This window comes from Dreissena polymorpha, unplaced genomic scaffold, assembly GCF_020536995.1.
Source record: "Dreissena polymorpha isolate Duluth1 unplaced genomic scaffold, UMN_Dpol_1.0 chrUn045, whole genome shotgun sequence".
NCBI lineage: Eukaryota > Metazoa > Mollusca > Bivalvia > Myida > Dreissenidae > Dreissena > Dreissena polymorpha.
In genome coordinates this window covers 65,001-77,464 of record NW_026273359.1, presented here as the reverse complement: position 1 = coordinate 77,464, position 12,464 = coordinate 65,001, and the positions used below count along the sequence as shown (strand labels likewise).

At 35.5% G+C, this 12,464-nt stretch overlaps 1 protein-coding gene and 1 long non-coding RNA gene across 2 annotated transcripts in view; both read left to right on the top strand.

Annotated features, from left to right (window-relative positions):
• Nucleotides 1-365: 365 nt before the first annotated feature.
• LOC127863832 (glycoprotein-N-acetylgalactosamine 3-beta-galactosyltransferase 1-like) lies at nt 366-2,530 on the top strand. Its single transcript, XM_052403489.1, has 4 exons — nt 366-555; nt 1,457-1,563; nt 1,649-1,707; nt 2,494-2,530. The coding sequence occupies exons 1-4, from the start codon at nt 366-368 to the stop codon at nt 2,528-2,530; spliced, it is 393 nt and encodes a 130-aa protein (XP_052259449.1).
• An 8,299-nt stretch (nt 2,531-10,829) lies between these two features.
• The window catches only part of LOC127863834 (uncharacterized), a 6,166-nt gene continuing 4,531 nt past the window's right edge, over nt 10,830-12,464 (top strand). The window contains exon 1 of the long non-coding RNA XR_008041202.1: nt 10,830-10,912. This is a non-coding gene — a long non-coding RNA (uncharacterized LOC127863834). The remainder of the gene's footprint in view (nt 10,913-12,464) is intronic.

Genomic DNA, 12,464 nt, shown 5'->3' with positions numbered 1-12,464 from the left:
ATACTTTTTGTCAAAAAGTATCTTTAATTAATCATTTAACTTGCCCGTTGTGTATAGTTTACGTCGACGACACGGTGGCCCGGAAGTTATTCGATGAGGTGCGAGTGTTCTGTTGGATCTTTACAACAAAGTCCGGTACCTTTAGCAAGGCGGCCGGCATTAATGCAACGTGGGCACCTCGATGCAACAAGCACGTGTTCTTCGCTTCCGCATCCGGTGAGGAAAGCATAATTACGCATGCGCCGTTGCCGCACGGAGCGACACCTATGCAGAAGGTGGAAATCAATTTAGGCGGTTAAGAACGGAAGGAGTATAAAACGGCAAACGGGAATACTTTTAAAACGGTTTCTATGGGGACGTATATTATGTTTATCGATACGCCGGAGGGATACGACAATCTGACCGAGAAATCTCGCGAGATTTTACAGCTGCTGAACTTGCAGGAAATGGAGCATTTTGATTGGTTCTTGAAGGCTGATGATGACACCTATGTCATCATGGAGAATATGCGCTTTATATTGAAAGGGCTAAATCCGGAAAGACCTGCGTATCTGGGTAAGTGCAGACTACTTCCAGGAATAACCTCCCATAATGGTAAACGGTAACCATAGCTATCATATGTAAAATCCTTCTGATTGGGGTATTCGCAGATTCAAACGTTTTCTTATTTAATAATTTATGGTATAAAAATTAAATAAAAATGAGAAACAACACATGAATTAAGAAATAACAAACCCAACCGAGGGCCATTTACAGAGTAGTGACTAGCCAGGCAGACCCAAATTTTTGGGACGAAGTCGAAGGCTGACCACTTTTTGCCATTGGGTCTAAAGTGGATTTTCTCTTTCTTATATTTTACCAAACATATTAATCATGTGTAACATAACGTATATAATCAATGATTTTAACAGCATTGTCACAAATGGACAATATTTGCATAACTCTCGAAGTAAGTTGCAATCAAGCACATATTCACATCTTGAAATATGTTTTATAAAACATGTTAGATTGAAAACAAATATCTTATTGTTAATCCAATAATTTCATTTAATTGTATTTCCTTTATTAAGAAAACAATAGATACCACAAGGAAAGTTTGATCTAAAAGTGTACCTTACATAAGAAAACTGGTCTTGGGGCCTTATCAAATATTAAAGATTTACGGCAATCAAAGATTTTCGGACAATCACAGAATTTACAACAATAATATATTTTAATTTTAATAACAACTGCTTTTTATCTCACAACAAATATACATTTATGATCAATATGTTACTTAAATGAAAGGCACTTGGACGCTTAAAACCAATTTAAGAGTATGACTGCTATTCTCTTGTCGAAAAGGTTGAAACATAGTAACTATACTTTGTAAAACTAGCATCGTAACTTAAATTTGTCATAAGAAGTTTTATAAGACGTGCTCTGGAGTGATCGTGTTTTGTTCTGTCGTTACTAGGTTACCAGCTGGAGCCCACCTGCGTCGACTCGCCCTACATGAGCGACGGCGCAGGATATGTGTTCAGCCTATCCGGGCTTAAGCGCCTCGTTGAAAAGGGATTCCAGGTAAGATATTACTGTATGCTAGGATTCACAGATACGAGTAAATACTTTGATATCAGACAAAATGCTTTTGAAATCTTGATTACAGGTCAGATATCAGTACTGTTATAGATCCAGGCCAGATTTCAGTAAATACCAGGAATACAGGTTAGCAATAAGTGAACCCGAAGGATTCCAGGCCATATACATACATTAAGTGGCCACATTAGAATAATATACAATGTGCCATGTTCTTTTATAGAAAGAAACAACTTGATTTAAAACTCAATATATCACGGTGCATTGTGTTTAATTATATGCGTAAAAACATAATTCTAAGGGATCACGGTTAAACCACACTAATATATTTTAACCCTTATATTCTTATTTGTATCCTGATGTTCACTAAGCTAGTGATTTATCTTCTTGGGGAAGTTTAGACATTGACAGGTGTTACATAGATGTGGATGAGTTCCAACCATTTGAGATTTCTTTTTTGGTAGCCACATTACGTCACAAGCGTCCGCATTAGGCGGATAGGTAGTAGACGACATATTGCATACACGTGCAAATCAAGAGTATACAAATACAAGATTTCGTTCAGAAAATGTGTTAACACAACATAAAGCATACGTGTGTTGTGAAAATGTTTAACGAAACGTTAGTGTCTGGGTTTATGACAGTAATATTTACCCTATCCCATGTGTGGCACTAATTTGGATACCATTGTTAGATGTTAAAGATATTTAACATGCGATTGATGTTAAATGTTTAATCGAACGAGGGCATGGAGCGCTATGCGTCTGAGTGGATTATTTCTGGTCTTAGCTAATGGAACTAATGAGACTCTATAATCTAGTTTCTAAGACAAGTGGGCCGGTAAGTATTAAATTTACCGGTTTCGAATAAAATGGGAATCGGTGAGACTTGATTTACCCGTGTCTTACCTTTCAGGGCGCTTGCCAGGAAAAAAGAAGCTTCGAGGATTTAGAGGTCGGCAGATGCGCAATGAAAGCCGGTGTCAACATACATAGCTCGCTCGACAGATTCGAACGGGAATGTTTTGCAGCCGGATAATATAAACGACTACATTCTTGGACCGCCTCCGCAGTGGATTTATTATTATTCTAGGAATAAACCAAAAGGGGTAAGAAAACCGTTGGGTTTACCGGTGTGTTTTTTATGATTTACTTGAAAAAAATCACATACAGAATTTCAAGTACAGTTTTGCCCTGGATACGGATTCGAGAGTGCCTAAATAAGTCTAGGCAATCGATGCGAAAGTAAGGTTTAAAAAAAGTTGGCCTTTGTTTATATCACTTGATTGTTTTAATCACGTTAATTGTAACATAAAGATGATTTGTAAAATTATGGCAATGAATTATCTAAAAGAATTGAATTCGAAAAATCTGAGGTAAAACTAAAATACTATGTCAGAAGATGACACGTGCAGTGTATAGTTTAAAACCACGGTTTATATAAAACTAATTTCAAAAAGCAAAACGCTTTTTTGAGCGAACATGGCCTCGACGAATATGAAAATATGTTATTTGTTTCAGTAAATGCATTCCAGGATTTTAAAATGCGATACGTGCAAATAAATAATTGCTTTCATTAATTTAAATAAACTTAAAAAATCACTTTTTTGCTTTCAAAGTTCGTTTTTTATGTGGAGGAAAAATGTGCAATTTTTGTGAAGGGAAATTCGGCTGAATGTGGGCATCTTAAATGGGCGAACACCGTTTATGTCCCAATGAGGCATCCGGTGTGAATATTTATTGAGAATAAGAGGCAAGGCTTAAAACTGAATAAACCATTATTGTCTTCGTGCCAAGTCTGATATAGTAATCTGTCTTTCTGTTCATCGAGCGTATACGTCCCACATCCTGATATAGTACTCTGTCTTTCTGTTTTTCGAACTTCTACGTCCCACATCCTGTTATAGTAATATGTCTTTCTGTTAATCGAACGTCTACGTCCTACACCTGATATAGTAATCTGTCTTTCTGTTTATCGAACGTATACGTCCTACATTCTGATATAGTAATCTGTCTTTCTGTTTATCGAACGTATACGTCCCACATTCTATATAATAATATGTCTTTCTGTTTATCGAACGTATATATCCCACATCCTGATATAGTAATGTGTCGTTTTGTTTATCGAACGTCTACGTCCCACATCCTGTTATAGTAATCTGTCTTTCTGTTTATCGAACGTCTACGTCCCACATCCTGATATAGTAATCTGTCTTTCTGTTTATCGAACATATACGTCCCAAATTCTGATATAGTAATATGTCTTTCTGTTTATCGAACGTATACGTCCCACATTCTATATAATAATCTGTCTTTCTGTTCATCGTTCGTATACATCCCACATTCTGATATAGTAATCTGTCTTTCTGTTTATCGTACGTCTACGGCCCACATTCTATAAGAACTATGGAAATATAATCACAGCGACGCTGCGTTGAATTAAAATAGTGTACTGAATATACGATGTCCGTTGCTCCTCCTTTGCCCTATTACATACAAACTTCAAAGTTTTGGAATGTGCATTTCAGGGTTCCGAGTGCTGCAGTCAACTCAGTGTCACGTGGCACAGGATGGAGACTCGTGACATGCTCGTGTTTGACCACCTGCTCTACAAGACGCACGTGTACGGGCGCAACATGGCGGCCTCCTACGCCAACTTCTACTCGTACAACAAAGTCAAGAAATTACCGAACGGAGTTCCCACCATGACAAACGTGTAGCATTAGAAAATAAGCACATATTCTCTTTTTGTAGGGAGTATTTTCAGTATCGTTCCTAAACCATGATTACCTCGAAAATTTTATACATAGCAACTGATATTGTGCCGTGATATGGAGCACCCATAAATCGTTTTGTTAACCATTAAAATTGCGTGTATATGTGTATATGTTCAATCTTTAATCTTTGGCATGGATGCATTACATTATTCAATTTAATAAGATGTTCAGATGTGAATTTAAAGTTAAGGACGTGTGTGTATATTTATATTAAAAATGGTGTCGTGCATGGTTCTACAGTGTATTTCATTCAACAACGTCATACAACTCCTCAAACTCCCTATCACTTGTATCCAATCTATACGCGGCATTAAAACACGTGACTTTGCATAATTAAATTTAATGATGCTTTGTGAATTAAAAGGCTCATTATTTCTTTAATCTCAGCACGTTAAGTTCATCAGCGACATAACATTTTGGTACCGGAAAAAAATGTAATGCAAACTCACTAATCGAAATAACTTAAAGAGCACGATGTTTGTAAACTCGTGTTTGGCGCTTGATTTCACCAAACAAATATTTGTCGTTGTAATTGTTGTATAGGCTAGAGATGAAAATGACGGACATTAAAACTATAGTTATTAGGGAGACTGATGATGATAACTGATGTTGATGATAAACATTTGTAATGATAGCTATGATGATGATGATGGAGCTCATGATTACGACGACATTAGTATCAGGATAGTGTAGATGATGTTGTTGTCGATGATGAATTAAATATCGATTTAGACACACACATGTTCATAACACAACATCTGTTGCTGCTGATGATGATGGTGATTAGGAAGTGGAGAGATAGAGAATACTATGTAAGCGTTGAATACAGAGAAGTTTATGTTGCGAGGCTTAGAACGCCGGGAGCGCCGGTGATCAAGCTGAGCAACATAAACTTCTCTGCATTCAACGCTAACCTAGTATTATATTTATCCCATTTGATTTTTTTCAACGTGACATTTAACATAAAAAGATCTAATAACCTTAACACAATTTTTAATTCATTCTTTAAAGCGCTTAAAATCTAACGAATGTAACCATGCGTAATGATATTGAATGTATTTGTTCTGGTACGCAAAATAGTCTTAAACAAGTTCACACAAAAACTGTAAAACGAGAAAAAATGTCACCATTTACCTTGATTCAATTTTACGCAGCATGCAAATTGTAACACATTACGACCGCAAAAATAAGATTTTACTTTAATATAACTTATTTAATTTTCGAAAGAAAATGATTAAAATCCAATACGGCGGCGATTGCTCCTGACAAAATGATGTCGATGTCAACATACATGTAAATGTTGATTTACACACTATGACACAGAGTCGTTCTAAACATAAATTATCAAAAAAACTATACGCGCCTTATTCTTTCATGGACGCTGCAGATTTTGATGGCGTCTAGCTCTTGCCTTCACATCCTGTAGTTTGTGACCCAACACAAGATAATCCGTCATAATTATATTCAACTTTGAAACACTTGTTGCAAACGGGTTATTCTTACTGAATAGACTTTCTTTGATAAAATAACAAAGACAAAGTTTAATAATAAAAGAAAATACCCTTACGTTTACTTCATCCAAACGAAAAACAATTCGAATAGACTACTGAACCAAAATACACACCCATCAATATGTTCTACACACACAATTTCACATCCAAATAGGCACGAACATTCTGAAAATCAATTTAACAAGAATAAGCTAGATCTACATGTAGCTCTTAATCCTTTGTCTCACCGGTTCCATCCGAGGTAAGTAGTCCATATAATATGCACTTTTTCATAATTACTTCCAGAATAAATTTACAAGAAAACATGCGCGCCTTCAATGTTTTATTCCCAGATATCGCATTCTAGTTTCGTGTACACAAAAAGATGTGATCACATATATTTGGAAAATGACGCAATAAGTATGTCATTATTATCAGCTGATTCATTATACGGATGGCGAAAAATTATGTCCCTTGACTAGATCTAAAGGTTGAAGGTCGTATAATTTTAAAGCTAAAGTGTTCTCGACTCTCGAGATTTGTTATAAAAAATCATTCAGTGGTAGAATAAAATGTAGCCCGTGCACGCGACATGTATCTTCAACAAGGTGGGCTAGTTTATTCCATGAGGTGTTATACCGTCAATGTCGGTTTAAAAATGGGATAAAATACACGGTTGGTTTCTTTGTGTACTTGAATTTATCAGCCGATTTGTAGAATTTCGGACACGAGTCGGACTAATTTAAGATCCCAAAGAAGCTTTCGTAATATACTCTTTATTCTAAACTATTTTAAAGTTTATATTGATTGTAAGACAACACATTACGCGTTAAGTAGTAAAAAACAATAGCCAAAAATAATGAAATTAACTAAATTTGACACTGCATAATACTAAAATATATGTGTGATCTTTTCCGGTTACGCCCTTTGAAAAAGTCATAAAAATTTATATGCAAATATCGCTGCATACATTGATTCGAATATCTCAGAATTCCAATAGCGACAAACTATAATATAACTCTGAAGGTATTTTTCTAACTTAAATTCACGTTTTACCTAAACGGCTGCCATTTTCAACATTTAAAATATGCATAACTAGACATTTTTAAAGACCGCGTACAGCATGATGAAGCAAATATCCCCATGATAGGGTCAGTGTAAGTCTATATAAAAATTCTCAACATAAAACACGAAGATATTTTGTCACTCATTGTGCTAACTAGCATGAACAAATTAAACTTGTACTGGATGTTGCTCTACTCACCAAAGCGTTTGTATGGAGCTTAATCACCATGTATTGTTTCATAAAATATGTTTTGCTTCCATGATCAGTTGAAAATAATCACAAGAAAAATATACGTATTATTGGTGATACCGCAGCTTTTTTTTCCGAATTGTCACTCTTAAAACAGATAAAGGAATGCACTCAAAACACGAAGCGAGTTCACGGAATTACGATGCCAAATTGCGATATTTATTTCGTGATTGCGCATCGGAATTTCGCTTTGCAGTTTCGCTTTTTGACTTGGTTTCTCGTGCTAATAATATATGAAACAACGACTGGCCTTAACGAAACACAACATCAGAGAGACAAAACGAGATTGCCTGCGTTTAAAATATTTCCAAGAATGCAAATGATAGAACACAAATATTAAAAATGTATCACATAACTGGAAATGTTACATATATTAACGTTTAGGAAACAAAAACAGATTGTATTACGTAAACTTTGCATTTTCCAATACTACTTTTTTGATAAAAAATTCAACTGCTTATGTTGATATTTGAACAACTTTAAAGTATTACAGATATAATATTATTGAAGTCGCATGTATGTCCTGATGATCTATGCACTTTAGTCTCGCTATGTGTAAACAGGGCTTAATGCATGATTACTATATCAGAATGTAGGACGTATACGTTCGATAAACAGATGTTTCAGGAGGACCATGGACAAGGCTTGAGGATGACGAACTTTATGATGTCATTACATGTATTTACTTACTTGAAAGATTCTCGTACGCTTTCTTTTGTCGCCACAACGTAATATCAAGTCAACATCATCATCATCATCATCATCATCATCATCATCATCATCATCATCATCATCATCATCAGCAGCATCAGCATCATCATCATCAGCATCATCATCATCATCATCATCATCATTATCGTCGTCGTCGTCGTCGTCATCGTCGTCGTCGTCGTCGTCGTCTTCGTCGTCGTCGTCGTCCTCCTCCTCCTCCTCCTCCTCCTCCTCTTCATCATCATCATCATCATCATCATCATCATCATCATCATCATCATCATCATCATCATCATCATCATCATCATCATCATCATCATCATCATCATCATCATCATCATCATCATCATCATCATCATCATCATCATCATCATCATCATCATAACCACCACCACCATCATCATAATCAATAGCGCCAGTACCAAGTTGATTTTGTGAATTTACGCGAGCGTACATACACAAATTGATTAAGTTTGCATAAATTATACCTCAGAAATCCGGTTTTCACCACGTTGCCGTTGTCGTCTCTCCATTGATTAGCCTCATGAGATATCTGGAAAGAAGATTGAGAGTTTGTGGGATATATTCGTGTTTGTATCCGGACATAAGTACCAGTAAAATAAACGGTAAAGGTAGTTTAACGCATCTTGTACATTATGATAATATATTTTATTTTATGTACATACAAAGAGCTTTGTTCTGTTTATATTTCAGATGTATTATCCGTTAACCCAACTTTGATTTTTATTACTCCGGAGGCGTTAAGAATAAAGGAGTGGAGACAAGTATTTCTTTCTGAGGAATATTTTTTTGCTGTCGAAGAGGCCCATTGCATATCAGAGTGGTAATATTTTAGCAATATATGATGCTAATATGCTTGTAAATAGTTCCATTAAGCTTGCCAATCAGAAAAAAACATTAAGTGCTTATATTCTGAAGTTATATTCTCAACGCAACTTAAGGAATATTTATTTTACTAAAAGTTTAATATTGTTCATTAGCGTTGCCGCACACTTCCAATCTGAAACCATTAAAAACTTTGCTATAATCAAAGTGAGCACTTGTATCTCGTTCGTGTGCGTGATTTAAGAAATAAATATGTTTATTGAATACATACCCAACCTGTAAAATACATTCGCGTGTATATTATATTGCGCTAGTATGTGTTTTATTCAATTACGTTGAAGGGGCGGTGATTTTCGACCAGAGTTCCGTCTCATTGGCGAAGTTATGAGTCTGGTGTCTGTTCCAATGCTGGCTGTGAGGGCAACAGCTACATAAGCAGATGAGGACGATATTCGGAAGTATCTCTTCCTCAGAGAAAACACCTTGTCCATATGCATTATACCTGATAGGTGAGTACAAAATGCATGTAATGTTCTTTATGGAGATTCTACAGTAGTCAACGTCATTAGGGTGCTTTGGTTCGTATTGTGTTTAATGATATGTTCAGCGGTGCGCGTTATTGCGTAAAACGTGAAATTGCTGAAAGAGTATTGCATCGAAATTGTTCGCGAAGCAATGCGTTATGTCCCTTAAAGATTTCTCGTATCAAGCCTAACATCGGATTAGTTTGTAAAGAGTCGGCGTCGGAGGAGTATGAGGAGGAGCTTTCCTGGTTGTTGGATTGGATAAAGTCGGCGTCAACCAAGCTTGATAAAACGATTATATTTTGCAGGTAAAAATACCCCAATATATTGCATATAGTGCATGTACAAATAAATATTAATTCTTTATATTTAGTGTTTATTATCATCATCAAAAACGCTTTACAATACACGAATAATGAACATTTATGAAAACCACTGTATGTGTAGGTCGTACAAATCGGTGTACAACATCTGGTCGTGGCTTGTAAGCAAATTAGGTGATCAGGCGTATGTTGATGGGGACAGATCTGTGGAACATCGTGTGGTAGAGATGTTCCATGCTTCGACCACAGACTTTTCCAAGGTACGAATCCTCAACGAGTTTTCCGGGGATGGAAGTGTTAAGATCGTGGTGGCGACTGTAGCATTTGGGTTGGGGGTAAGTACTTGGACAAGTATTACCCACTCAATGTGACCAACTCGTCGAGCTTTCTGTACATAGATTGACGAAACGTGTTGGTCTGATCTAGATAGTACGGAATCCAGAGCGACGAGGGTCCCCGGTTGATTTGGTACATTTGAATACATGAACCTATGTGATTATCGAAGTCTCTTCATTTATCGAATTTAATATAAAGTTATAGATGCATTCATTGGGTACAGAGCAATAATTCGTTGGATACAGAGAAATGTGTATTTATTCGTTGATTAATTTATTTAATTATGTGTCGATAACGTGGCCATACTGTTCCAATTTAAAATATAAATCTTACATCTTGTTCTTTTTCAGATCGACATACAATCAATATCAATGTAAAAGTGATGATACATGTACTAATACTTATGTTACCAAGTGAATTCTTTGTTATCCATTTAAAGTCAAACAACTTATGTTATCAGTGATTTTATTTTATAAACTTCTATCAATTCCTAACTTTCACAATTCTTACCATACATGCATTACACGTGTGTTATTTTGAAATTTGACTATGGCTTAAAGGCAATTGTATGATTTACGGCTTATAAATGTTGCTGTTCTGTTGTTGTTGTTGTCGTTATATTATAATAAGCCTTACGGGGCGTCTTTACTTTTTGTTTGTTCAAAAGTCTCTTTTCTGGCCGCTTTTCATATACTCACGTTAAGTTAGTATTAATTAAAAGGTAAAAAATCGTTCATTTTTTTAAATATTAAATAATAATAAAAAGAATTATAAACAAAAATACATAAGTTGTATGTTCGAATAAAAGCATAGGTTTATTGGTACATGTTGGCGTAAAAACACCGCGCGCTTTAAGTTCCTTTAATTTGTCTTTAGGCTCATAACACGAAACTATTTTTCAAATTCGGAATACCTCGGTGTTTTCCATATGTCAAAAAGTAGACATTTGCATTAACGGTTGACACGTTTGAAACTTGTATTAAAATCATCCTTTTGTGAGCACACCAAATCATGTAAGTTGTTTACTTTGAACATTATGCATATATTTATGATCTATTTGTGTTTATTTATGACAGAAAATAGTTTATGTGGCTCATATTACCGATGAAACTGCCGCCTGGATTCTAGGCGACTTTCTATGGAAAAGGCCGTAAGCAGTTGCAACTCCCAGCGACCCGGAGGGTCAATAGCTTGGAGTTGTATTATTGCAACTAGATGATGATGATGATGATGATGATGATGATGTTATGATGATGCTGCTGCTGCTGCTGCTTACGATGATGATGATGATGATGATGATAATAGAGATGATGATCCCGATCCTGATGCTGATACTTATGTTGCTGATGCTGATGATAATGCTGCTGCTGCTGCTGCTGCTGATGATGATGATGATTATGGTGATGATGATGATGATTTTGATGATAATGATTATGATGATTATGATGATAATGATGATGATGGTGGTGGTGATCGTGCTTATGGGTGGTGGTGGTGGTGATGATGATGATGATGATGATAATGATGATATATCTTTGTATAACATTCGCATCAGTGTTCGCGCACTTCCGGCTATAAAACTGACTAATCCGCGCATGAACGGAAAAAAAGCTTGAACTGCGAACAGTTTCTCACATGAGGTACTCATTGTTCCCAAGTTACAATATTTCTCATCGTATTGAGGAAGGAGCTATATCCGGTATAAACGCAATATAATGAAATGAAGGCCATATATAACGCTAAACACACGGTGTATAGCAATTTACAAATTGTAACCATAGCTGATTAAATCGTTGTTAAGAGTTTATTTCTAGGATATTTAAAGCTGCTTTTGACTGTAAATTTTAAAACTCCTTTTACTGAAAATAAACGATTCCGTTAAAGATCCTGAGGAATTTACATTATACTTATGTTATTATTTTTATTTATTATTGCCATTAAAAATAAATGATGTTATATTTATTTCACGATGTATTATCTGTAATTGCCTTAACAAATAACTGATGTTTCACAATTATACGATTACAAACTACATGCAACAAAGTCTTGCCAGCGGAAATCATTCATTAATTTGAAGTTGAATATATCACGAATCAGACATTACTAGATACACGACGTAACTCTGTGATCCAGGCGCAAGATTTCGGTCACTAAATAGTAAATATGCGAATTAAGATGAGAATATATTGAAAATTGTATTCGTTAAGTTAAAATAAGTAAAATACTGCCCTTGAAAATAAAAATTGTTTAAGAATGATGATGATGATAATAACTATTACCGCACATGTATTAAACCCTATTTTCCAAGAACGCGACTCATATGGTGTACCTCTTATGGTCGAGGGTTCCGAGTTTGATCCCCGTTTTAATAATCCCCTAAGTAATATAGAAAGGTGTTTAACCAGGCAATTAACTTGGGGCATTCTTAATGTGGCAAATTTAAAAATGCAATAATATCGTTTGAATAAAAAGACAAATAACAAATGACAGCGTTGAGGTAACCCCTGTAAAGAAACACAATGTGCGCAAAAGATATAAGTTTTGACCTGTTTATGTGCATGCCCA

Excerpts from the sequence above, each read along its gene's own strand:
- LOC127863832 (XM_052403489.1), top strand. The coding sequence starts at position 366 with ATGTTTATCGATACGCCGGAGGGATACGACAATCTGACCGAGAAATCT. Across the intron at positions 556-1,456 it reads GGAAAGACCTGCGTATCTGG|GTTACCAGCTGGAGCCCACC; the intron begins GTAAGTGCAGAC and ends TGTCGTTACTAG. Across the intron at positions 1,708-2,493 it reads AGTAAATACCAGGAATACAG|GGCGCTTGCCAGGAAAAAAG; the intron begins GTTAGCAATAAG and ends CTTACCTTTCAG.